The sequence below is a fragment of the Globicephala melas genome, chromosome 11 (assembly GCF_963455315.2).
Source record: "Globicephala melas chromosome 11, mGloMel1.2, whole genome shotgun sequence".
Lineage (NCBI taxonomy): Eukaryota > Metazoa > Chordata > Mammalia > Artiodactyla > Delphinidae > Globicephala > Globicephala melas.
This window is the reverse complement of record NC_083324.2, coordinates 83,187,480-83,214,876: the sequence shown is the minus strand read 5'-3', so window position 1 is coordinate 83,214,876 and position 27,397 is coordinate 83,187,480. Positions and strand designations below refer to the sequence as shown.

Below are 27,397 nucleotides of genomic sequence, written 5' to 3'. Positions count from 1 at the left end.
GGACAAGGATGTGTTTGCAGATGTTCTGTCAGATTATATAAGGCTATGTGCTTTTTCCTGTTGTGCTAAGACTCAGCACTGAAACTCTGGGCTCATCTTCAGGAGAAGAGTAGTAACTCTCACCATGTAGGCTTCAAATAAAGGAAGAGAGGTAGTAACTCTCACCATGTAGGCTTCAAATAAAGGAAGCTTGGCTGTTTGCTAAGCTCGTCTCAAAAAGGGAGGCTCTATGGACCACTTAGTAGGAGAAATGATGGTTTTGCCTTTTTAAAAAACTTGTTCCCGACTAATGGAAACGCTTCTAGTGTTTCGCAATTAATCATGAATCTGTATGTTTCCCCTCAAAATCTTTTGACTTTTTATTTTTAAATACAGTTGTCCCTCAGTATCCGTGGGAGATTGGTTCCAGTACCCCCAGGGATCCCAAAATCCACTCATGCTCAAGTCCCTGATGTAAAATAGCACTGTACAGTCGGGCCTTCGGATCCGCGGTTCTGCATCTGCGGATACAGAGGGCACAGTGTAATTATAAGTTCACAGGAAGTGGCAAAAGTAATAGATTCCTGTGTACCCTTCACCTAGCTTCCCCCAGAGCTTAACATCTTACGTTAACTAACACAATATCAAAATCAGGAAATACATACCGTTCATACGATCCTTATACCAATTTCACCAGTTTTTCCATGCAAGAGTCACACGGATGATGGAAACTAGATTAGGGGATGTAGTTTAAGCACACACACACCTTAATCTAATTTGCACCTCCCCCAACTGCAGGCATTTTCCAGCAGAGAGCAGACTACCCATTAATGTCGGAGAAACCAGGGGAATGCACTCTTTGGCAGCCGAATCTAAGCAGGGGAGAGAAGACAGGCAGCACTGAGCACTCTCAGTGCCTCCCCAAATCCTGTCCCCCACGGGGAGGAGGGAGCCGGGGGTGCTACTCTAGGCTCCAGCAAATTTTTTCTGTAAGGGTTCAGATAGTAGATATTTTAGGCTTGAGACAGTCTGTGTTGAAAATACTCACCTCTATTGTTGTAGCACAAAGGAATGAATGAGTGTGCCTGTGTTCCAGTAAGACTTTATTTATGGACACTGACATCTGAATTCCATGTGAGTTTCACGTGTCACAGAATATGATATTTGTTTCAACCACTTGAAAATGTAAAAACCATTCTTACCTCACCAGCTGCACAAAAACAGGTCGTGGGCCAGCCTGCTGCCTCCTACTCCAGGGAAATCCCTCCACACAGAAGCAGAAAGAATAAGTATTCCCATCCTCCTCAACAACAAGGAGGCATTACAGAGACTACAGACACCTTTGTTCAGATCAGCATATATGTTTAATAGTGTTATATTGGAAATGACACGTTGTCAATACATGGGAAAAAGATAACATTAAAAAAATAAAACCAAGACTTCAGCCAAAGCAGCTAAGAATCTTGTCAGCCTGTGAGCCCTGCCAATGCCCTCTCCCACATTCTCGGGCCCCGCTTTTCTCATCTATCCTGAGCTGCCAGGGAGCTTCATCTTCCCAAGGCCCTTAATGCAAAGTGCACAAGAGAAGAATGTTGGCTGCCATTCCACCTCACGCTCTGCTCCTCCGATAACAAGAGAGGACCCACTTACTGATCACTGGTGTGGTCTTTATTTCTGCTGCACCATAGATTCAAGATCTATCTGTGGTGGAAAGATCAGACCAGCGGGGCTGGAGACAGAAAAGGAGGAGTGACCTGGAGGGGTGGCCCTGGGGGTGATCCAACAGAAGAGATGAGGCAGGCTTCTCTCCCTTTGTCTTTCTTGGTCCTAGGAACAGAACTTCCAAGTGGTCCAAAAGGTCCACCAGAATTTGCCCTCCAACAGTTGGAGGTGGGAGTTCTTTGTGTAGGGGAGGAGGGTGGGAAGCATGGACTTTGCAGCTTACAAAATTTGCATTTGATTCCTAGATCCACCACTAATTGGCTGTGACCTTGAGCAAGTTACTTAAACTCTCTGGGCCTTCATTATGTGCAACATGAGAGGAATATCTACTTTTCCAGGATGACCGTAAGGATCAATGGAGTATGTAAAATACGTGTATTATGTACACAGCACTTCACAGATGATCCCTCCCTTCTCCATCACTGTGCTCTACTGACCTCATATTTAGGCTGCCATCCTCTGTGCCAGAAATTTCCAGTTGTGCACAAAAATAATGTAACCCTGGCCACCGGGTAGGGCAGATTTTAAGTGTATGAAGCTAAATGTTCATGTAAAAAGCATCACACTTTCCTTCTAACACCATCGATAGTATTGAGCTGGCTGGATATACAGAAAGTGTAGACATAAGCAGAGAAATTATTTTAAAAATAAAATCACACTCCTGTGCTTTTTACTTTTTTTTTTTGGCCACTCCTTATAAAGCAGAATAATTAAAAATAAGACGGTCTCATGAGGATGAATATTAGCAGCAGGAACAAAAGCACCGGAAAGCTTAATTTTTTGCAAGGCCCATGGGAACTGTTTTCTCTATTGTCCTGTCCTGATGATTTCAACCTGACAGTTTAATCACGTTGCTTCTCCACTTAGTCATAGCAAAGCAATCCTAGTTTTCCCTTCGTGTGACAGAGGCTTGTGCAACAGAATATTGCTTAGGTGTGGTCACGCTTGTCTGTGACGGGCCCCACCTCTCATTCTGATCTCTCCACAAAGAACGCCAAGGGCACCACCCAGGCCCCCAGCCTCAGGACTATGGGCGGATGGGGAACAATCATCAGCTAACCAACTTGTCAGGCTACAATTAACTCCAAGTCCTTGCTCTGGGGTGCTGCTCTGGGGTTGGGGATGCTTTAATGTTTTTTTCATATATTTAAAATAAGATATTTAGTAGAAAATGGTTTAATATATTTTTAAACATATGAAGTGGATATCTGTGTCAAGTTATTAGGGAAAGTACCTGTAGGGGCCGAGTATCATAAGCACACCATCCTCATTAAGACTGATTGTATTTCAGAGTTTGGGAATACAGTCGGCCCTCCCCCACCCTCCCACATCTGCATCCATGGGGCCCACATCCCTACGGGTCCTGCATCCGTGGACACGGAGGCCCGACTGTATATATTACCAAGTTGCTGAGTCTTTATTCCTACTGATAGAGGTCCAAATGCATGGCCTATAGCACATACTCAATAAATGTCTAAGGAATTAATAATCACTTTTCTTGTGTTTCATGTAAACTGGGACTGAGAGAGGCCTCAGTGTGGCTTGTTTTTCTCAGAGAAAGAAAAGGTGAAACATGCTAAAATGCTACCTTCAACCTTCAACCTACAAGTCAGCAAACCCCACCTCCCTCTCTGTTGCCTCCAGTCCTCAGAATACAATTCTTATTTAGCTCTCGAACTTCCAAGAGCTGCTCTGTAGAGAGAGCACAGAAATGGCGGTTGGCATAGCGAAAGAGTGAAAACAGGAGAGCTGGGCTCTGTATGGGTGTCTCTTCAGCACAGAAAACTTGCTGGACAGAGGACAACCCATTCCTCAGATAAAGCATCTTTTATATATATATATATAAATATATATATAGACACACAGCCCTCAGACTCCAAGGGTCCTACGACAGAAACCACGCTTGGAAAGTCGTCTTTAAAGGCAATCACAGCTCCTAAGAGAAATTGGCCCTCTTTACATCATGTTGAACTCATCTTCTGCAAGGGTCTGCAGATAGAAACAGGTTAATCTTTCTCTTAACATAGGAACATAACACTGTGCCAGCTACAAAAACACAAAACTCTTTTAAGTATCTACCTTAGCCTCTTACCCAACCTTTAGTCCCATTAACAAGCATCTCAGTTAAAAGAGCAATGTTTTTGTTTTGGTTTGTGTCTCAAAAACCCCAGAAGACAGGTCTTTTAAAATATGGGGACACACCTCCAGCCCAGTGTGAAAGGATGGGAACACGCTATTCTAACAAGAGTTAGTTTTGTTTTGAACTCCCATTGACTGTCCTGGATTAAAGGATTCCTGCGAGCGTCCTTCCATTTCACAACCGCTCCATTATCTGTCCTTTGAGCAATAGCTGAAGGAAGCTCCGTTTCTGACGGATCCGTTCATGGAAACCTTTGGATTCCCTCGCTCCATCCTGTCTCGGCTGAAGATCGTGTCCTGATCACTGTCAAACTCAGACTCAGACACCATCAAGCTGGAGTTGTGTTCTGTGCTTCGGTGCTTAATACCTAGGGAGAAGCAGACAGATGCATCTTGGGGGGAAGGGCATTTTCCCTCTCAGCTGCCCATCATTCTGGTCCCATGCACGGAGTCACGCGCTCTGCACATGCAAAACGATCACTCACAACGCAGCAGGCGGTTGGGGTTTCCTAGTGAGTATTAACAGGGGCTTTGGAGTCACTGCTGAGCTTGAGCCCAAGCTTTGTCACTCACCAGCTGTGTGGCCCTGGGCAAGGTACCTAACCTCTCTGGGCTTTCAGTCTCCTCATCTATTAAATTAGGAGCTAACAAAGCATCTATTCCACGGGTTTATGGTGAAGGTTAAGTGAACTCGTGCGTGTAAAACTCCTGCTGGCATTTACCACTTAGTAAGCACTCAATAAATGAAAACCATTATGATTTTACCACTTGTTCCCATCAAGTATTTTTAGTAGAATATTTGATTGCTGGGAGTTAAAATAAGAGAAGGGACAGGTATGTGACCCCTGCTCTCAAAGAATTTATAGTGTCTAGCTAAGGATGTAAGACAAAGACAAGATGAGGGTTCATGACAGGCAAGAAAGTTTTAAAGATAAATTTTACATGAATCAAGAAGAGACAAGTGCACACTTAGAAGCTTCAGGGATCGTTCACACAGGATGGGATTTGAAGAGAGTGAAGGGTTCGGACAGGAGGACAGTGGAGGAGCATGGAGTATGCGGAGGCATCCAGAAATATTTGCAGAAAGCAGTCTGGAGCAAATGATTCATGTAGGAAATGCAAAAAAAAAGAAAAACAAAAAGAGGCTGGGATCTCATAGAAAAGCACATGAATCCAAGGGAAGCCGTGAAGCTTGGATTTTGTCCTACTAGCAAAGGAGTGACACTATTAAAATGTTGTTTTAAGATATTACTAAAACCCAGTGGCAGGACAGAAGGAAGAGAGAGGAATAGCTGGAGAGCCAGCCACACACACGGAGCAGCGCAGCATGGAGGAAGGGAGCCCAGGCTCTAGAGCAGACGGCCTGTCCCGCCTGCCTTTGGCGCCTACTAGCTCTGTTACTTGGGCAAGTTGCTAAACTCTTCTGTGCCTCACTTTCCCTTTCTGTAAAATGGGGATAATCATAGAGCTGTTGGCAGTATTGGAATTCAGTGGTAAAGTGCATAGAATTGTACCTCCTACATATTAAACATTAAGTACCTGCTAACTATTACTGTTGTTACTATTAGTCCACAGGTGAGATCACAAGGGTCTGAACTAGGGGTGGTGGTGAGAACGATGAGGAAAGAGGGCAAGAGATTAGGCAAGATGGAGTGGCTGGAATGGGGACAAGGCATCCTGGACCAAGCACCAGTGTCTGAGCTTTAGAGCCTGGTAATGAGGAACACAGCGGGGCTGTGAGTAGAAACAGGACTGCCAGAAGGGGGAGTGTATTTTAGAAGGCAGGTGGGTGAGACAATGCACCCAAAAGCACTTTGAGCTCTCAGGTACAAAGTCTCTTTATAACACCTCTGATATTAGTTATGTAATACAGATGGTGAACACTTGATAAATGCACGCTATCATGTGGATTTCCTGAGAAGCTTCCCCTGCCAAAGGCCCGAACCACGTTCTCCATACACGCTCAGTCATTCTGGCCTCTATTTTCCTACAGGGCCTCATCCGGCTTCTGTAGGGCTCTGACTCTGGTGTAATTATCCTCCCCTGGGCTCTGAGCGCCCCAAGGCAGGCACTATGCTTCATTCTCCTCCCCATCTCCAGGGCCTAACTCAGGGTCTGTGCAGATACATGACATTTACATGGGTAAATGTACATGGGTAAAAATACATGACAGATACATGGGTAGATACATGACATTTGCCGTGGACAACGTTCTGCATCTCACAACTTCGAAAGTGATTACAGCCCTCTGTAAGAATCAATTTAGTCATCAATCCAGAATTATGATAAGTCCATAGAATCAGTGCTAAGCAGCCTCAGGGGGCCAGAGAAGGTTCTTTTAGTCTCCAAGAGTTAATAAGTGAGAATCAGAGAGTTAACTGAGGTGGTCAAGAGGTAGTTCTCAGCATGGGGATCAATTCATGCTGTGAACAAAGTCAATTGTTTGTAAAAGCTTTTGTGTCCATCTATACACATGGCTGATTAGCTAATGCAGACGCTGAAAAATGTTTGGTTTTGAAGTCCAAATGTTATTTTGCGGCATTTTGTGTGTGGCAGACCTAAAAGGAACAGCATTCAGAGATGAGCCAGGGTGAAACAGCATCACAGGCCCCACCCTCCAACCATGAGTAGAGAAAAGCCAGGCACTGGGGACACCTGTTTGAAAAGCAGTCTTATTCCTGGGGTCATTTGTTTCGACCAATAATAGGCATGTCCTATCCCTCACCCATTCATGCCTCAAAGCACTTTGCCAAGATTTCATTACGTGTATAATACAACTATCGCCTCCCAGGTAGCATATCCCCGGGATTGAAGTAGGTTGATTTTCTTCACAGAATCCCAGTCTCACTCTTCCTCCCCAGTTAAAGCGCCCACTCCAGCCTGCTGTTCTCTCTTCACCTACGGTGACACTCAGACACCTGGATCAAATAATGGAAAGGCACCAGGAAATCATCTTGGAGGCTGCCTTACCATATTTGGGCCTCAGCTCCATTCTTTCCTGGTCATCCATGTTATCCAGGATTGTGTACTTTGTTTTTTTCCTTATTTTAGTCCTTTTTCGTCTGAAAAGAACAAAGAAAAGGTCAACCCAGATTCTCAGAAAGGGTAACTAGGATCCAGGATTTCAAACACGTGGAGGACGCCAAAGGAAATGTTTTGCCTTTAGAATTGATTACATTCTGTTAATTGGCATCTTTTATTAAGGATATACACAGCCGGATCTGAGTTTGGTGAGTCTGAGGTACCTCACGCATCTTGAAGAAACACAGGTCAGAGTAAGAAGGGTCACACTGCTACCACCCTCCTAACTGCAGGCTCTCACCCAGTCCTCAGGCTGAGGTGCCAGGGAACCTTCCAGAAACTCTCAATACCTGTGTGTTGGCCTAGCAAGCTTTTCTCCATGAGTCATTCCTTCCTCATAAAAACCTGGATTAGCAAGTTTTCCCCTCAACCTATACTATCCTGAGATGTCCAGAGATGCAGGAATGAAAAGATGATGTAACTGGCAGTCAGAAAAAAAACCCAACAGAAATTATAATAAATTCCCCCAAGGGAATAAGCAATAACTCATCAACACATAAAAACAACTGGGCTATCCTATGTACCTCATCCTATGCTTCAGGGGATAATTTGAAAATACACATCAACACTATGGTTAAGATATGTAGAGAACAAACAAAGGCAGTTTTCTGATAGCTTGGTGATTAACAGCATGGGCCTCTCACCCTGGGTTTACTATGGGGTGACTTTGAGATCATTTTTTGTTACCTCTGTGATTCCATGTTCCCACCTGTAAAATGGGAGTAAGAATAGTCCCTTTCTCATATGGTTGATAGGAGGTCTAAATAAGATAATACACAGAAAGCACGTAGAACCATTCATCACAATGGCAAATACTTAATAAATGCTCACAGTCAATCACTCTCATCGTCATCATGCTCATCTACTTGATACAAATGTCACAAAGCTGCAGAATTTTTAAAGCCAAGCACAGCAGGGTGACCATCATCCCAGAGGGTTCTGGGAAAACTTAATGGGATGGAGGCCTCTAAGTGCCTGTGCTCTCTTTCACCAGTCCTACCTTTGGGAAAATAACCACAAATAAAACTAAAAAAATTGATAAGTGATCTCTGAAAAATAACTATTATTTTGGTATAACCATTATTTCTTTTTATCACGTCTTCTTTGGAAAGCATTTATAGAGTTCCATATAGGAAAGTGGACCCAATGCTGTCTTCTAAGGACTTGAGTAATCACTGTTCCTCCAAATCTCCTTATAGAGGGTCAAGCATGGGGTTATGGAAGGTTCGGACAATTAGGCATCTCTGGGGCTTCTCCGCGGTCAGCTCCATGGGAAAAAAGGAGGAGGAGAGATCTAAAGCAAAGCCTCTCTTTGGTGACAGTATTCAGTTCGCTTAAAGTTTTACATTTATGAAATAGAATTCAGGTAGATTAGATTGTGGCTTCCCATACGTAAAATAATATAAATCTAGCGTTTAGATCAGTCTACTTCTACAACTCCTTTCTCTACCGAGGGTGGATTAGTCAGGCCACTTAGGTACTGTTCTAGTGAACATAATGCGAGACTGATAGAAAAGAGCATTAGATTTGATACAGAATCACTGAATCTTCTAGAAAATATGAGAGCTGCAATGAACAAAAGCTGTCTCTAGTATTATTCTATTTAACTAGGCACATAAGCTTCGTGGGGGAGAATGCATTATAAAGTACTTTTAAAGTCAAGTTTCTCTTCATAAAAAGAGTGACTCAAACAGTTCAGCAGCTTCACAAACCCAAGCAAAAGCCGCTAGAGCTGTCATATCACCTTCAATGTTGCATCTTTATTTCCAAGACATAAGTAAGCGTGCCAGGTACCTCTTGCAGCAGCAGATAGAAAGCCAAGTTAAACCCCCTGTTAGCACGACAAGAGTTAGAGCCAATGTTGTCACATAGAACACACTCCACTCTGAAAAACAAGAAAACCAGAGTGGACATGTTACATACCATTTGCAAAACAGCTTTATTTCAATGACTCACAATGAGTATTTCTGAGTCCATACAAGCAAAGCCATCTGTGGTGCTGCTACCGCCTCGCCAGGCTGGTCGAGAGCCTAAGCAAGGTGAAGTACAAATAAATCAAGAACAACTTAAAACCACCCGACTTCCATCCAACTGGTTCAGGGACCTCATGGAGCACGTATTTCACACTGACCTGAGAACAGAATAATCTGGAAAAAAAAAATTCATCAGTTAAAAAGTAAGGCCTCTTAAACACCCATGAAAGTCACATCAAAATATTCATTCCATGGGCTTCCCTGGTGGCGCAGTGGTTGAGAGTCCGCCTGCTGATGCAGGGGACATGGGTTCGTGCCCCGGTCCGGGAAGATCCCACATGCCGCGGAGCGGCTGGGCCCGTGAGCCATGGCCGCTGAGCCTGTGCGTCCGGAGCCTGTGCTCCACAACGGGAGAGGCCACAGCAGTGAGAGGCCCACATACCACAAAACAAACAAACAAAAAAATATATATTCATTCCAGAATCACAGAACCTCAAAACTAGTTCTGGCCTGGTTTGAATAAAGCAAATAAAGTATTTGTATGGTCGCCTATGACATGAAGATGCTTTTCACAGAGCCAGACAGCCACTCAGAAGCTACCTGATCTTCACTTCCCCCACATCCTTGTGGAAATCCAGGGTAAAAAGTTCTGCACCAGCAACTCAGGAAGAGAGAAACCAATGGAGCAAAAACAGAAGGTTTACCTCTATTAAATGTTATATGTGCTCCTTGGAAAAACAATCCAAGGGCTGGCTATTTTCAAATGTTTATGTAGTAGAGTGGGAACATAATTTGGCAGTCAGCTCATCCTAATTTTTCGGCCAATTATGTCCATCTACATCCCCAAGAAAACAAAATTACTCTTAGGAATAGACTGGCATTGAAATACAGTTCCCTCCTCAGAAGAGACTTAAGGGCACCAGCTTGGCCAGCTGAGGCGGTGGTTCCAATTTCTGGTGCCTGCTTGGGCAGACAGCCTGGAAGAATGGGCCAATTTTCTTGTTCATCTGATTCCAGCCAGGTCCACACCAGGGACCACTTCACCAGAAGGTCACACTCAGCTCAAGACAAGGCAGGTGCAATGTGGAAATGGGGACCATGTAGCCCAAAGCAGCCTTCTCAGCAATGCCAGCGATGGTTAGCCAACTGCTCTGCCAAGGTGAATCTCCTCATCGGGAAGTTTTACGAAAAGCCTTAAACATACCCCCAAGGTGAACTGTGGGAGGATCTTAACCCATCACCACGTGAGCTCGTTCGCTTGGCTTCGGGTGAGAAAAGCGTTGAGTTTACAGCTGCAAAGCTAGGCAGATCTTTCTGACAGTTCAGAATGATTTGTCTGAAGGCTCCTCACCCAAAGCCACCACACCAGGACTCACCACAGTTGCTTTCCCCATCCTGAATATAACGCTGGATCAGGTTCTCCATCCACAACTGAGAGCAAATGCAGCGCTTTGTGATGGGGTCACAGTGACCATGGCCAGAACACTTCAGGAGGCACCCTGCAAGGAGGCGAGTGGGGCAGAGGTCACCATGGAGAAAAGGGGCTCCCTGGCTTCAGCTGTGTCTTTTCATAGCATAGACCCTGAACAGAGGCATCTCGTTGAATCAAGAGACTCTTACGCTATGAACAGGGGTCCCGGGGAAAGTCTCTTGAATCGACAGTCTCATCTGGAAGCAAATGGCAGAAATATGCCAACACCTGAACTGTGAAACAAAAGCCTTAATCATGTAGCAGAAACGTAGCACCCTTTGGCTTAAGAAAGAGAAATTCTAAGAATTTATCCAGTGAAAACGACTGGGGATGTGCACAAAAACTTATCTACATTGCAGCATTATTTAAAATCAACCTGACGGTCTGTGAGTAGAGGATTGGTTGTATAAGTTGTGGAACATATCTAGGATGGAGTACTGTGAGGTCATGAATATGTTATTGAGGGATGAATTTTAAAAGATTTGAGAAAATGGTCATAATATGATTTGAAGTTAAATACCAGATTAAAAAATTATATATCAAATTATCCTGATTGTATTAACGTGTTTCTAGAGATGGGGGAACTAGAAGGAAAAGCATCAAAATATTAACAAAAGTTATCTTCGGATGGTGGGAATTCTAGACTCTAGAAGCTAAAGGATTATTCTAATTTTTTTTGTCTTGTTGGATATTCCAAATTTCCTACAATAAATAATACTACTTTTGTAGCTAGAAAAAAAGGAGTTCTTAAAAAAATTAATTTACTCCATATTACAAAGAAAGTCAATTGTGGATAGGTATACATCTGAAACAAATTAAATTTTACTCCCCAAATGGTATCACAGTCCCCAGTGTTTATTGAAATGACCTGGGATAAAGACCACATTTCCATCCACACATATGAATGAGTTTGGTGCCAGGAAGAGGCGTCAGGCAAGCCACTAAGAAAAGAGGTACCACTGGAAGGCACTTAAAAGCTATCTTAGGGCTTCCCTGGTGGCGCAGTGGTTGAGAATCTGCCTGCCGATGCAGGGGACACGGGTTCGTGCCCCAATCTGGGAAGATCCCACATGCCGCGGAGCGGCTGGGCCCGTGAGCCATGGCCGCTGAGCCTGCGCGTCCGGAGCCTGTGCTCCGCAACGGGAGAGGCCACAGCAGTGAGAGGCCCACGTACCGCCAAAAAAAAAAAAAAAGCTATCTTAGATTTCCAAGAGTCTACATAACACCATGTTCACAACCTAAGGCACGATGTCCCAGGTCAATAAATTATATAAACATGGCTTTTCCAACCAATAACACGTATCTGTCTTTTAATACTGTTCTGACCATCTAAGTATGAAATCTCTGACCATGACCAGTATGAAAGAGTATGGTTTTAAAAACAGACCATAACTGTTGTTTGTCTCCAGTTTCCCTCAAAGACAAAGCATGGTTGGCAAATGTATGTTGCAGGAAACCAGGTGGAGACATAAATGCAAAACAAATCTCTGGATGCTAAAGCAAAGATGTCCACATGTCCTCTTTCTGTGCCAGTAAAACATAGCCACGATCAGCAAATCTGATTCTTTTAGAATATTCCCGTAGGGGTTGACATGGAGAAATTGGACAGATAATGAAATATTGAACTTCATTCCTACTTAAGTCAAAAAAGACTATGAAGGCTTTCCTGGTGGTGCAGTGGTTGAGAGTCCGCCTACCGATGCAGGGGACACGGGTTCATGCCCCGGTCCGGGAAGATCCCACATGCCGCGGAGCGGCTGGGCCCGTGAGCCATGGCCGCTGAGCCTGCGTGTCCGGAGCCTGTGCTCCGCAGCGGGAGAGGCCACAACAGTGAGAGGCCCGCGTACCGCCAAAAAAAAAAAACAAAAAAAAAAACAGACTATGAGACCTGGCTACTGTCCCACCATATAGGAACCAAATCATATTTCACCTTCTCTGAAAAATCTTTTCCTTTAACCTGGGTAATTATGTTTCTATAAGACTCCCATTGCATTTAATTGGATGGGATGTCTAGTCCAGTGGAATCCAATTCTGAATATACAACAATTAGGTATTTACATTACTTGAACTTTAAAACTAAAAATAAAAAAGAATATTTCTGATGGGGACATACCTGCTGTGTCAATCCTCAAGACTTTGAAAAGCAAGAAATCAGCCTTTTCCTTTGAGAGCCGCCTGTGCAGATTTCGGGCCACTTCCGCAGCTTTGAGGACCTTGAAAGGTGGCCCAGTCTGTACATAAAACACAATCACGGTGCTGCAGAGGAGACAGAGAGAGATGTCAGCCACACGGTTATGCAGTGACCAATGTGACACATCCACTCCAGCCATCTGACCTGTGGGGCTGAGAAGACAGACGGCCACAGCTCTGCCGCTTGGCAAGGACATAGGGGTGTATTCTGAGGGTCAAGGGATTGATCGGTTTCTATTCACAAATAAAGGCTCTTTGGTCCCAGAGTTCAGCTGATGATAGATAGACCTTTGGATAAAAGGAGCAATGTATGTGTGTGTGCAAACAGACATAACCACACACAGAATAAGAACTTTCAGACACATCTTCATTTTTACCTTTTTGTTGAGATATAATACACTTACAATAAAAAGTCACCTTTTTTTTTTTTTTTTTTTTTTGGCGGTGCTGTGCAGCTTGCAGGATCTCAGTTCCCAGACCAGTGATTGAACCTGGGGCCAAGGCAGTGAAAACCCAGAATCCTAACCACTAGGCCACCAGGGAACTCCCAAAAGTCACCCTTCTGAAGTGTACAATTCAGTGGCCTTCGGTATACTCACAAAGTTGTGCAACCAACACCACCATCTAATTCCAGAACATGGGCTTCCCTGGAGGCGCAGTGGTTGAGAATCTGCCTGCTAATGCAGGGGACACGGGTTCGAGCCCTGGTCTGGGAGGATCCCACATGTCGCGGAGCAACTAGGCCCGTGAGCCACAACTACTGAGCCTGCGTGTCTGGAGCCTGTGCTCCGCAACAAGAGAGGCCGCGATAGTGAAGAGACCCGCGCACCGCGATGAAGAGTGGCCCCCACTTGCAGCAACTAGAGAAAGCCCTAGCACAGAAACGAAGACCCAACACAGCCAAAAATAAGTATAAAAATAAATAAATAATTCCAGAACATTTCCATCATCACAGAAACTCCACACCCACTAAGAGCCGCCCCCATGCCGCCCCTCAGCTCCTGCCAAACACTAATCTACTTTTCTGTCTCTGTAGGTTTAATTATTCTGGGCTTTTGATATAAATGGAATATATATGAGGCATTTCACATCTGGCTTCTTTCATTTAGCATAATGTTTTCAAAGCTCATCCAAGTTGCAGCATATATCAGTATTTCCCCCTCCTTTGAATTGCCAAATATTATTCCATTGTATGAATATATCTCATTTTATTTATCCACTCATCAGTCGATGACATTTGGATTGTATCTACTTTTTGGCTATATGAATAACGCCACTGTGAATGTTCACGTGCCAGATTTCTTTTTTTTTTTTTTAACATCTTTATTGGAGTATACTTGCTTTACAATGGTGTGTTAGTTTCTGCTGTATCACAAAGTGAATCAGCTACACATATACATATATCCCCATATTTCCTCCCTCTTGAGTCTCCCACGTGCCAGATTTCGTATGGACATATGTTTATCATTTCTCTTGGGTATATACCCAGGAGCAGAATTACTGGGTCGTATGGTAGCTCTACATTTAGCACTTTGAGGAACTGACAAACTGTTTTCCCCAGTGGCTACACCATTTACATTCCCACCAGCTACGTATGAGTGTTCCAATTTTTCCATATACTTGCCAACATTTGTTATGGTCTGTCTTCTGGATTACAGCCATCCTGGTGGGTGTGGAGTGGTACCTCAATGTGATTTTGATTTGCATTTCCCTAATAGCTAGTGATGCTGAGCATCTTTTCACGTGCTTATTGGCATTTGTATATTTTCTTTGGAGAGATTTTATTCAAATCTGTATTAGTTTCCAAATGTTGCCATAAAAATGTACCACAAACTGGGTGGCTTAACACAACAGAAATTTATTCTCCCACAGTGTTAGAGGCTAGAATTCCAAAATCAAGGTGTTGGTAGGACCATCCTCTCGGAAGGCTCTAGGGGAGAATCTGCTCCATGCCCTTCTCTTAGCTTCTGCTGTTGCTGGCAATCCTTGGCGTTCTGTGGCTTGTAGACACATCCCTCCAATCTCTACCTCCAGTATCACATGGCAGGTTCTCTGTGTGTCTGTCTCTGTGTCTCTTTTCTTATAAGGACACAGTCATGTTGGATTAAGGGTCCACTCTACTCCAGTATGACCTCATCTTAACTAATTCCTTTTCATTTATAATCCTTTTCATTTCTATAAGGTTGGTAGTGATATCCCTTTTCATTCCAGATTTCAGCAGTTTGAGTCTTCTCTCTTTTTCTTGGTCATTCTAGCTAAAGCTTTATCGATTTTGTTGATCTTTCAAAGAAACAACTTTTGGGGCTTCCCTGGTGGTGCAGTGGTTGAGAATCTGCCTGCCAGTGCAGGGGACACAGGTTCGAGCCCTGGTCTGGGAAGCTCCCACATGCCGCGGAGCAACTGGGCCCATGAGCCACAACTACTGAGCCTGCGCATCTGGACCCTGTGCTCCGCAACGGGAGAGGCCCGTGCACCGCGATGAAGAGTGGCCCCCGCTTGCCGCAACTAGAGAAAGCCCTCGCACAGAAACGAAGACCCAACACAGCCAAAAATAAATAAATAAATTTATAAAAAAAAGAGAAAGAAACAACTTTTGGTTTTATTGATTTTCAGATGTGTTTGGTTCAGTGTTTGATATAAGAAAGGGAAATGTATGATCCATTTTGGAAAGAGTTCCGTAAAAAAATAACTAGTATTTTTAATTTATTATTTTTCTAAGTAAATTTCAGTTATCTGAAAAGCAAACCTAAACAGAACAGCTGACAATAACTGGCAGATGGATTCACTGCGAATAGTAGGTTTTTATTCCCATATTCTCTCTCTCTCTCTCTCTCTCTCTCCCCATCCCACTTCCCTGTTCATAAGTTGGATAAGAGTTTTTTAAAAACTCAATTAAAATTGTAAATCTTATAAGAAATCAAGGAAGAGGTTGAACCTTATAGACCCTCAGAAGACAGCAATGGTACCCATAATCCTCTCACACTGAGAGAAGTCTCAGCCCCTAAACACGGGGCAGGGATGAAGCCTGGCTGTGAGGCATCCCCCGTGCGTGCCCCAGACCATGCGCACACCCTCCGATGATACCAGAACTAAAACCCAGCTCCCTCTGACGTTCCCTATGCCTTCCTTCAGAACATTCTCGATCAACAAACATTTACCGAGACTTGTGGGAAGGACCTATAATGATGTTGTCCTTACTGCTTCCCTTTGAGGAAAAAAAAAGAATATGAATGGGATAAACATGCGTGCAAAGACAGAGAACGAGAGGAAACGACGAGCTTCAGGCTGGACGGTGCGGATCTTACCTGAGATCCGAGAGGGCCTGAATCTTCTGAACCTTGATGTCTGAGTCCAGCACATTCAGCAGCACCGCCAGCTGCCTCACAAGGGTGTCCTTCTGCTGTTCCGTCAGCTGCCCAACGCCAACCTGCAGGATCAGCTCCACCAGGCCGCTCTTCTTCGGGTCTGGGGAAATGAGAAGACATAGGCTTTCCACCTGGAAACCCCAGGCTTGATAATAGGAGGAGCAAGGCCTGTGTAATAGTTAAAGAGCTTTAAATGACCCCTGTGTGATTTCTATGCTTAGGTTCTAGGGCTCAGGTCAATTCTTCCAAGTACCACGGGGGCCACTATCCGAGAGTACTTCTTCCTTCTTTTATATCAGCTTGCTGTCTATTCATTTTTCCCCAGATGATAAGGAGGTGTGACTAATCTGCCTCTGGGCTCACGTGAAATTCTGGGACCTCACACACCTCCTTGGGCCTGGTAAGAGAACTATGTCTCCGAGCACTGCGGGCCCGGCCCACTTTATGCCGGGGGTCGGTGTGGCCACCTTGCTGGAGCTGCCCTCTCCGCGCTCCCAGGAATGAAGGCCTCGTGTCCACCTCACATTAGGTCTTTGTCTTCTGGCAGGAAAACCAAAGTGACCAGGGAGTCCTGCTGCCAGACCCAATTCTCCCTAATGAGTTAGGAGGCTGGATCTGTTTGGGGATAGATAACCACAGGCAGAGGAAACCTCCAAGTGGGCCCAGCTTCCCACACCGGGTTCCACTGTCACCTGCAAGGAGCCCCAAAGGCTGACCTCTCCCCCCCGCCCCCGCTCACGGACCAGCCCCACAAACCCAGGCCCGGAAGCCTGTGAGCGCACCTGGCCGCACTTCCACGGTGGCAGTGTCCACGTCCGAGGCGCCCTGACTGTCAGTGACTCGCAGGTGGAAAGTGTAGACCCCCTCCACCAGGTTGGTGAGCTGCAGGGCCGTGCTGTGGTCAGAGCCATCCATGACATCCTGAGAAATAACCCAGTTCATGATTCAATAGTCAGCTCCCAACCTGGGCCTCTGTTGATCCCAAACCTCGGGGTCCCGTCTTTGTCACACATGCATGATTCTAAGGGACAGGGTGAACAGGAAGCAAGGTGGTGGGTTAGTGAAGGTCCGGGCAATCCTCAGCGTCTCTCCCACTTTTAAAGCACCAGGAGGCACAATCCTCAGACAGGACTTTGTGAGCTGAGCTGCTTCCCAAGGGCCCTCTAGGAATTACCAAATTCCACCCTACAGAGGGGGAAACCACCGAAATTAGGGCAGAGACCTGGAGGGTGAAGCACTCTCTTTGAAGAGCTTTCTGGGTCTTATTTTTAAAGATAGTTTTACAATGCTCTCATCTCGGGTTTCCTCATGGTGTATCAGGTTCACCTTCTCAAATGACCCAAGAGCCTGAGTAGCAACATCTCTGCTCAGAGAATTCGAGAAGAATCTCCCAGACCCTCTCTCTGAACTTGCTAACAGAAGAGGGTGGTAACAAGGGCTCTGATCAGACAGCTGTTATAATTACACTTAGAGGCTAACCCACCATCTGGCTGAACAGTATTCATTCCAGAGTTACTTTAGAAATTAGAAAGCATTTTCAGTTCTTTCCCTGGGACCACTCCTTCAGTACATCTCCAAGAGTGAATTTGCATCTCTCAAGTCCTTAGCAACAGGAGGAATGAAGATGTACCTAAATTTACAGCCTAAGAGGCAGAGTGATCTAATGGGGAAAAAGGCCTGCCAGGAGCTAAAAACCTAGGTCTATCTGGTTTGACTAAGGATGAGTTAGTTGACCTTGGCCAAGTCTCTTTCCATCCCTGCATCTCATTCTCTGTACTTAGGAAATGGGAATAGCAATCCTCGATCTATTGACCTATCTGGTACAATGTTGAGGAAAAGGAAAGAATCCATTTGGACCAAAATAGGAACAATGGGGAAGCTAAGGAGCAGAATGAGTCCCATGAGAAGACATGGTTTCAAAGTCCCTCCAGGCTATGGTTTCTGACCCTACGCAAAGTCTGGGCAAGGAAAAAGTCAGAAGGGACTTCAGATTTGTTTAAACTGAACAGCAGCCTGCTGCCTCCAGCCCTCAGAAGAAACCTAGAAGCATAAACACCTTAGTGGGGACCATGGAAAGGGAGATGAGGTCATAACAGAGACATTGCTATGGAGTTAACTGTGTTCCCTCATCTGCTGAAGCCCTAATCCCCCAGTGTGGCTCTATTTGAGATAAGGTCTATTAAGAGGTAATTAAGGTTAAATGAGGTCATAGGTTGCGGTCCTGATCCCATAGGATTAGTGTCCTTATAAGAAGAAATACCCAAGAGCCCTCTCTCTCCCCCTCCCCTCCCCTCTCTCCTCTCTCTCTCCTGCCACCCCCAACCCCCGCCCCACCCCTGTGAGGACACAGCAAGAAGGCAGCTGTCTGAGAACCAGGAAGAGAGCTCTCATCTGGAACCAAACTGGCTAGCACCTTGATCTTGGACTTCGCAGCCTCCAGAACTGGAAGAACACAAATATCTGTTGTTCAAGTCACCCCGTCTATGCTATTTTGTTATGCAGCCCTAGCAAACTAATACAGACATAATGATTAGTGGTCCAGGGGCAATTCTCTTCAAGTACTCACTCCAGCTGCTGGACTCTGGCCGTCCCGGATCCACAGATAGGACACAATTCCTTGGTCATCAGTAGACCTTGAACCATCCAAAGTAATGGAGTTATTGGGAAGCACAAGAACATGTCTGCCACCAGCCTGGGCTCTGGGAGGACTATTATTTTCTAAGTCAAATATAGCAAAAATGAAAGCAAAGAAATTGATTTAAAACACTTGTGATAGAAGTGTATCACGAACTATCCATGACTATTCCATCTTGCAGACATGTAGATTTAAAATATCCAAAAAGCATCACTTCCTGCCCCAAATACCCATTAGATAACATACAGACTTTCTTAAAGTTCTTTTTGCACTTAGCTAGTTGTGATTTGGCAGCCTACATGCTGGACAGTTTTCTATTATCATTACAGTTTTTTCTCTTTTTAAAAAAGAGAAATCATGATCTTACTTATGTTTGGGGTCTGGAAAATGAAAATATTTTGGTTTAAAATATGCTATGGATTATTTTGTACTGGTCCGCACTATCTGGCCACAGAAATATTTTTGTTTCTAACAGTACCAAATCTTGCTTGTCTAAGTAAATTGAAGAGGGAGGATTCAGGGCAGTGGGGAGAATCTGGCACTGAGGAGGCTTAATTCCATTGTCCATACAGGGAAAGGCTAGAAAGAATAGAAATAGACTGGCAGTAAATTGAGTAAACCCCAAAATCCTTCTATAAGAAACAATATCTAGACCCTATCGAGCTTCAAAACTGGAACTTAAGACAACCACCCCCTTTTATGCACATGTCCCCATACTTTCTCTACTATTATATATGGCTGAAAACTTCCATAATAAAACGTTTGAAAAAAACTCAAATCGATGTCACTGTGCTGATAAAATTGTTTCATCCTTTCCCAACTGCCCAGCAAATAAAGTCCAAATTCCTCAGCATGACACTTGACACATACAATACCTCAAGGCTGAGCTTCTGCCTTTGTCTCAGCCACCCTCCCCAATGAACTGACACTCTTGCTGGTCCATAATACTGGTGAATGGATTTTACCATCCAGCCATGCTCTTTTACACCTCTGATCTTCAATACATCATAATCATTTATTCATTCACTGAAGTAACCAACATCTTTGATTTGCCATGAGTCTAGCACTGTGCCACGTGGAAGAGACAGAAATATCTGAAACAAAGGTCTTCAACCAGATCATGGTCAAATGGAAAAGAAAAAAGAGACAAGTACATAAAGCAGGATGTCATAGATTGGACCACACATTTCATATTAAGAAACAACAGGGAATTTGAAACCATCTCTGCTCTTAGATTTCCAAGGAAGAGGGAAAGCAAAGCATCATGTGGTCACTAGGACATGGGGCTTTAGTTGCCAGTAGTCGCAGAAGGAGAATGAAGCTATTAGGACACACACTCCACAAACAGAAGGAAATGCTGTGCACGTGGACGGAAGAAGAGTGACCTTTGCTTGGCCAAGCAGAGTTCGGTATCTGCTATAGCCAATAAGCAAACACTAACGTTTCTGGATAACCATGGCCTGGCTTAGGGTCTGTGAGACTGAAAAGCAGAAGGGGCCCAACCTCCTCCACTGGCAGATCCACCTGCCCTCTGCCTTGACTCACCCTTCCTCACGGTAACGCTGAGGGTGGTCGTGCTGCTTAGTCCCTGCTGGTCTTTCACCGCTAAACGGAAGTGGTAGGTACCCACCTGAAGACCGCTTACTGTGGCTATAGCTTTGTCGATGTTTTCCATCTCCACTGCGCTGGGGCCTCTGTGAAACAGGACAGTCATTAACAAAAGGCAGGGGGCATGGGATTCTGACGACGGCAGGTATGTTGCTTGTGTCCTTATAAATGCTTCTTTTCACAGCAATAATATATACCATCTAGAGAATTCTAAGATAATTTTGTATTCATTTAGATTCTCTAGTTCTATGTAAGAGTCACAAGTTAAAGCCTATTTCAGAAAGAGGCTGCTGGATTCCTGGGAAGAGGATTTTGGAGTCTTCTGTTTTTTTAAATTGAACTGTCAGTGAAATGATCAGAATGGAGCCTTATAAACTATTCCTGTTTCTCCTTTGAATAAAATCAGCTGAAATCCTCAGTTATCTTTCGAGAGAGTGTGGAGGAGGAGAGAGCAAGCCAGGTAATTGATCTCCTGGCTCATGAGGAATTATTCAATGCAGCGGAGTCGTGAAGATCGTGGGCTTTGTAGTCAGGAAGACCCACGATTGAGCCTCAGCTCTTGCTCTTACCATCTGGGCAACCAGAGACCCTGGGACTGACTCATCTCTGCAAGCCTCAGTTTCTTCATCTTTAAAATGGGAATAATATTATCACTTACCTCTTAAGAAATGACCTAGGATTCCATGAGATTAAGCATGTACAGCACAGAAAATGCTGGAGGATAAAGGAATCCCCTTGAACTCTGCACTTCTGTTGTCTACAGTCACTGCACGTGGTTTGAGTGAGTACAGACTGGGGGGCCTCGTGAGGACCCCACCCAGGTTCCCCTGCACCACTTCTGTCATGAAGCTCACCTCACACCAAGACTGCCCTGTCCACCTGCCCCAGCTCCACCTCTCTCCACTGTCAAGGAATGTCCATCTTGTCCATCCACACCTGATACAGAATCCAATCAATAGTTCCCTGGCCACTTCTAGAAATGTGCTTAAATACTGACTCCTCAACACTCTCAAGCTGAGTGTTTAACGTAGACCCTCCAGAGCAGGGGTAATGTTAGCTCTCATCCAGGGGGTGAACCCAGCACTCAGTGATGAGGTGCGCTGACTACCTGACATGCTCCCAGTGGTAGAAAACAATGCCGTGGTCATCACTGCTTCTGCTCCCATCCAGGGTGGTGCTTTCCACCGGGAAGACCAGCTCCTGATCCGGGCCGGCGACAGCCATCGGAGGCCTGTTGTCTTCTAGAATTATAGAAACGGTGTGAAGAAATATTATCTCTTTACATTAAGTCTGCCATCCCCTGATTTCTTTATTTAAGCAAATTACTCATATTCAGCTCAGGCAGCTACTAGAGCATGCCCTGTCCTTTGGGAATCCTGGGGTGAAACACTGCAGTCTCCTAGCTGACCCAGGAGTTAAACATTCTAAGTTTGAGATGGGGGTTACAGGCAGCAAGAAATACTGTTCCCTAATATGTACGTCTTTGGTTTCTTTAAAATACCTTAAAAGTCACGGAGTGGAACTGTAGTTAATTCCCCAATGTCTGGCCACAAGCCATCTGAGTATCAAGCCACACATAACTACCAGCCTCTTCAAGAATGCCCTAGAGCTTTGCAGCAGAGTGGGGCATGGCATCAGAGCCCACAGTGACTCTGGAGATAGCTCTCATTTTGTCCTTCATGCCATGGTTTGGAGACAAGCCGGGACATAATTCAGAACCACAAAAGCAAATTGCCTTGATATTAAGATTCAGCTCTGCAGCCCTGATTTCTTGATAGTTCAAAGATTTAGAGAATTTGTACCAAATTTGGCTGGTCTGAAGCCCAGAAGCCCAGATGTCATTTCTGTTTTAATCTTTGGGGCTAAATCCCTTTCCCATCTCACCTACCAGGCTGGACAATCACAGTGACCACAGCTGTGGATTGCTGCCTTGAAGAATCTGTTACCATCAGCTGAAATGTATAATTTCCTTCCTTCATTGCAGACAAATGAAGGTACGGTGTCTCTACTCCCTAAGTAACAGCAAATACAAAAATGAAAAAGAAAAAATAATATTAAAGAAGCACAAGTAATTAGCATGACATAATGAAAAACTAGTGATTTTACTAAATGAGGAGATCCTGCTTTAAAAAAAAATGTGCGTGTCCCAGGAAAATGGGATCTGAAGTCCATTGTCTATCCTCAGATGCTATTGAAAGAATATAAATTAATATGGCCTTTTTGGAAGCCAATCTGGCAGCATCCATTCAAATGTTAAAAGAACATGCTCTTCAACCCAGCATTTCTACTGAGTATCTACACTAGAGAAACGCCCACGTGTGCAATGATGGAGACTCGCCCATAGGTGCTGACTGAGGCATTGCCTATGACACCAAAAAAAATGGAAACAATCTAAACAATCATCAACAGGGGAATGGCCAAACCCACCACAATACACTGTGGGATGCTAGTTGAAAAAAAAGTTTAAAAGAATAAAGTAGATTTATAAAGAATAAAGTGGAAAGATGTCAAAGACATATTACGAAGCAAAAAAAGAAAGCTGTGAAACAATGGATACAGCATGATAGATATTTGCTACATGCACATATACATGTATGCAAACACATAGAGGAGATTGGTATGCACACACATTAAACTCATAAAAGTAATTATCTTGAGTAAAGGGACTTGGAAGAGGTCAAGGTGTATTTTCACTTTATCAGAATTTGAGTTTGTTTTTTTGTGTGTTTTTTTTGTTTTTTGTTTTTTGTGTGTTTTTTTTGCGGTACGTGGGCCTCTCACTGTTGTGGCCTCCCCCGCTGCAGAGCACAGGCTCCGGATGCGCAGGCCCAGCAGCCATGGCTCACGGGCCCAGCTGCTCCGCGGCACATGGGATCCTCCAGGACCGGGGCATGAACCCGCGTCCCCTGCATCGGCAGGCGGACTCTCAACCACTGTGCCACCAGGGAGGCCCTGTTTGTTTTTAACCACAGGAAGTAATTAATGTATTACTTTTATAATCAAAAATAAATTTTGTGGGCTTCCTTGGTGGCGCAACGGTTAAGAATCCTCCTGCCAATGCAGGGGACACGCGTTCGGGCCCTGGTCTGGGAAGATCCCACATGCCATGGAGCAACTAACCCCGTGAGCCACAACTACTGAGCCTGTGCTCTAGAGTCCGTGAGCTACAACTACTGAGCCCATGTACCACAACTACTGAAGCCTGCGTGCCTAGAGCCGGTGCTCTGCAACAAGAGAAGCCACCGCAATGAGAAGCCCATGCACCGCAACGAAGAGTAGCCCCCACTCGCTGCAACTAGAGAAAGCCCGCGTGCAGCAACAAAGACCCAGTGCAGCCAAAAATAAATAAATAAATTTAATTTAATAATAATAAAAAAATAAATATATATATATTTTTTGACGGTACGTGGGCCTCTCACTGTCGCAGCCTCTTCCGTTGCGGAGCACAGGCTCCGGATGCGCAGGCTCAGCGGCCATGGCTCACGGGCCCAGCCACTCTGTGGCATGTGGGATCTTCCCGGACCGGGGCACGAACCCGTGCCCCCTGCGTTGGCAGGCGGACTCTCAACCACTGCGCCACCAGGGAAGCCCTAAATAAATAAATTTTGTTATTTTTCTCCATTTATTGTTATCTTTTGAATTGAATTTTTTGCATGTATTTTTTTCTTTCTTTCTTTCTTTCTTTTTTGTGGTACGCAGGCCTCTCACTCTTGTGGCCTCTCCCGTTGTGGATCACAGGCTCCAGATGTGTAGGCTCAGCGGCCATGGCTCATGGGCCCAGCCACTCCGTGGCATGTGGGATCTTCCCGGACCGGGGCACGAACCCGTGTCCCCTGCATTGGCTGGCGTACTCTCAACCACTGTGCCACCAAGGAAGCCCTGCATGTATTTCTTTTCTAAAAAGGTTTACTGAAGTATAGTTGATTTAAAATGTTTCAGGTGTAGAGCAAAGTGATTAAATTATATATATATGTGTATATATATATATATATTCTTTTTCAGATTCTTTTCCATTATAGGTTATTACAAGATATTGAATATAATTCCCTGTGCTATGCAGTAAGTCCTTGCTGTAAATATAAATTTTTTAAATGCTAGGACAACAAAACTTTTCAATAAGGCATTTTTTCAATTGAGTATATAGTAGCTAGCTACTTATTGCCTACAGGTTAATACCCTTTCATTTTGTTGCTGCTGTGTTGTTGGTAATATTTCCAGTTATTGCCTATGTTTGAAGTTCATGGCATCCTGAAAAGGATTTTTAACTTTAAGTCCTATTATAATTTATTTATTTTCACAGATCACAAGATTATCTAAAGATAAATGTACCTGTTTTATTTATTTATTTATTTATTTATTTATTTATTTTTGGCTGCGTTGGGTCTTCGTTGCTGCGCGCAGGCTTTCTCTAGTTGTGGTGAGTGGGGGCTACTCTTTGTTGCCGTGCACAGGTTTCTCATTGCGGTAGCTTCTCTTGTTGTGGAGCAGGGGCTCTAGGCGCGCAGGCTTCAGTTGTTGTGGCTTGCGGGCTCCAGAGCGCAGGCTCAGTAGTTGTGGCTCATGGGCTTAGTTGCTCCGCGGCATGTGGGATCTTCCCGGACCAGGGCTCGAACCCGTGTCCCCTGCCTTGGCAGGCAGATTCTTAACCACTGTGTCACCTGGGAAATCCCTGTGTGTGTGTGTGTGTTTTAGAGTTTTAGTGGAAAAATGGAAAAAAATGGATAGAAAATCAAGTGTGTTATCACAAGGGGAACTTCTGAAATTTGAAATGCATTATTTTAAGAACTTAAAAAAAGGGCTTTTCCCTACTATGACTCAGTAGAGCAAAGTACTTTTTTTCTGAAGAGCTCTATAAAGTATAATTTCCTAGTAATATGTGCCTCAAAATTAATATGGTTACATGAATGCTTATGCACACAATAAAAAGGAATCTTGTGGCAAATGAGAAGTGAGCAGACTAATTCCCTGAGAGCCCTCAAAGCAGCCATAGGATTCAGGTAGCTGCACAGGCTTCACTGACCTTCAGTGACCTCCCCAGCGCAAAGCATAGCCTCTGCAGCCTGCCTTGGCGATTTTTAGACTAGTGTAAGAGAGGCTGGTTTAAGAGCTGATCTTTGCGATTGCCCCAATTCATAAAAAGCGTCACCCCTTTTGACATCTTATCAGTCAATCACAAGGCAGTGACATTGTTACTGTGGATAATCTAAGAGTGTCTGCAGCAGATGGGCAGGTGTTCAGAGCAGCGAGGCTAGGTCTGCAGCCCAGCACTAGTGACTTCCTTTGGATATATGTTCATTAGACTTGGATGTACTGGGGCATTAGCTCTGGGCACATACTTCCCAGTAATTAGGGAAAGAAAATTTGGAATATTTTTTAACTGAGAAAATACAAAATACCCATCTTCCTGTTTGTATCCAAACCCCACCAAATGCGAATTCTTAACCTAACAGAAGCAAACAGAGCATTTGCCACAACTCTTAGGTAGAGATGAACTCTGTACCAAGTGCTCTCCAAGGGTATCTAGAGGACTCACGGCTCTTTCAAGACCCATGCATCCAACCAGTCATTTTTAATTCATCATAATCACAAAGCACTTTCCAGAAATATCAAAAAGTAAAGTAGGTCAGTTTTCATGGAATGTCTGACTTCACCATAAACACTAATGAGAAATTTGTCTTGGACTGGTGAGATGGAGTTTGAAGGAGAAGAGGAAGGTGGTAATGTAAGGTACTATCTTTCTTCCATTAAACTCTTAAATAATAACATAACTTCAAAAATACCAAGCTTGGCTTCCCTGGTGGCGCAGTGGTTGAGAATCTGCCTGTCGATGCAGAGGACACGGGTTCGTGCCCCGGTCCGGGAAGATGCCACATGCCGCGGAGCGGCTGGGCCCGTGAGCCATGGCCTCTGAGCCTGCACGTCCGGAGCCTGTGCTCTGCAGCGGGAGAGGCCACAACAGTGAGAGGCCCGCGTACCGCAAAAAAAAAAAAAAGAAAACAAGCTGGCCATCACCAGAAGTAGAATAAGCAAACAGCTCACACATACTCACGCATACAAATACAGCAATGTTTCAAGGTTATTATGACTTTAGACAGATATATTCGCAATCTGAACAAATCAAAAGGTAAATACAAAAAGATCTTAACAAGAGCCCACTGGATCCAGAAAAGGTAACATGCAGTTTCTAAAAATAGGAGAAACAAAATAAAAAGGAATTTTCTGATAATGAGGTTTAGATTAGATTATTCCTAAGGTTTATCCTAATACTAAAATAATATTTCTGTAGCAAATGTTAGGTCAGACTTTTCCTAAACTAACCTCAAGGTCAAGTTGTCTGTACAGGAGCTGCTTAGTTGCTATCCTGGGCTTATATAGAGTGGGTGAAGGAAAGTGACATAAATTTGGAAGATTTGTGAGTTTAGCTGTTCTTCTATTAGTTGTAATATATCAGACAACTTTATAAAACATTTTCTGAATTTAGCTGCCCCCTGTACCAATATTTTAGATAGATAGATAGATGGATGGACGGACGGACAGATGAACACACAGATAGACAAATAAAAGTCTGAAGGCAGGATGGAGAACTCACCTGCATGGCCACCTCTTTGCTCTCACTCCCGGGCCCCAGGGACCACTCATAGAGGACAATCTGGTGATCATCACTGCTCTGGTTTCCATTCAAAGTGATGGAGTTTTGGGGCAAAGTTATGGTCTGATTTGGTCCCGCATTGGCAACTGGTGGATGGTCCACAGCACTGTTGACTATCAGGGCTGCTGTTGTGGAGCTAATGGCTCCATCTGAGTCTGTAACAGTCAGTCTGTGAAAAGGAGAGGAAGCTATTACACTGCACGAATATGACAAATCTCAAGGCAAGTGGTCAATTTAGTCTGCTTATGGTACATTTCTCAGAACAACTGAGAGCAGGTGTAAATAGAAATTTGAGGATGAAGCTGAGGAAAGAACAGAGACCTGAGGCTATGTTTTTTCTTTGTTTCTGTTGATGTACTTTATTTTTAGCTAGTAATATATTCACACGATAGAGTTTTATTTTGTCTGGGTTTCTCATTACTCTCTGAGATGCTGGATGAAGAGACCATCCTCAGACAACACAGAAGCCTCTCTCTACCACCTGACACTCAAAGTGTATCCGCTTTAACTCCTGCCTGCAGGTCTGAGCTTGTAGAGACAGCAAATCACTCCTGAACTTTCAGCTACAAAGCTTTTTCATTTTCT

At 44.3% G+C, this 27,397-nt stretch overlaps 1 protein-coding gene across 6 annotated transcripts in view; it reads right to left on the bottom strand.

Annotated features, from left to right (window-relative positions):
* Positions 1-1,293: 1,293 nt before the first annotated feature.
* The window catches only part of KIAA0319 (KIAA0319 ortholog), a 77,020-nt gene continuing 50,916 nt past the window's right edge, over positions 1,294-27,397 (bottom strand). For 2 of the 6 annotated variants that reach the window (XM_030881277.2, XM_060307464.1), the window contains exons 10-21: positions 26,753-26,981; positions 22,052-22,175; positions 21,272-21,404; positions 20,101-20,249; positions 18,487-18,638; positions 16,703-16,841; positions 15,861-16,020; positions 12,479-12,621; positions 10,271-10,393; positions 8,716-8,806; positions 6,811-6,902; positions 1,294-4,208 (exon numbers count right to left, since the gene is read on the bottom strand). In XM_030881277.2, coding sequence (XP_030737137.2) covers positions 4,030-4,208; positions 6,811-6,902; positions 8,716-8,806; positions 10,271-10,393; positions 12,479-12,621; positions 15,861-16,020; positions 16,703-16,841; positions 18,487-18,638; positions 20,101-20,249; positions 21,272-21,404; positions 22,052-22,175; positions 26,753-26,981 — 1,714 coding nt within the window. In that variant the 3' untranslated portion in view covers positions 1,294-4,029. The remainder of the gene's footprint in view (positions 4,209-6,810; positions 6,903-8,715; positions 8,807-10,270; positions 10,394-12,478; positions 12,622-15,860; positions 16,021-16,702; positions 16,842-18,486; positions 18,639-20,100; positions 20,250-21,271; positions 21,405-22,051; positions 22,176-26,752; positions 26,982-27,397) is intronic. The other 4 variants (XM_060307465.1, XM_060307463.1, XM_060307467.1 and 1 more) reach the window with 2 other exon arrangements.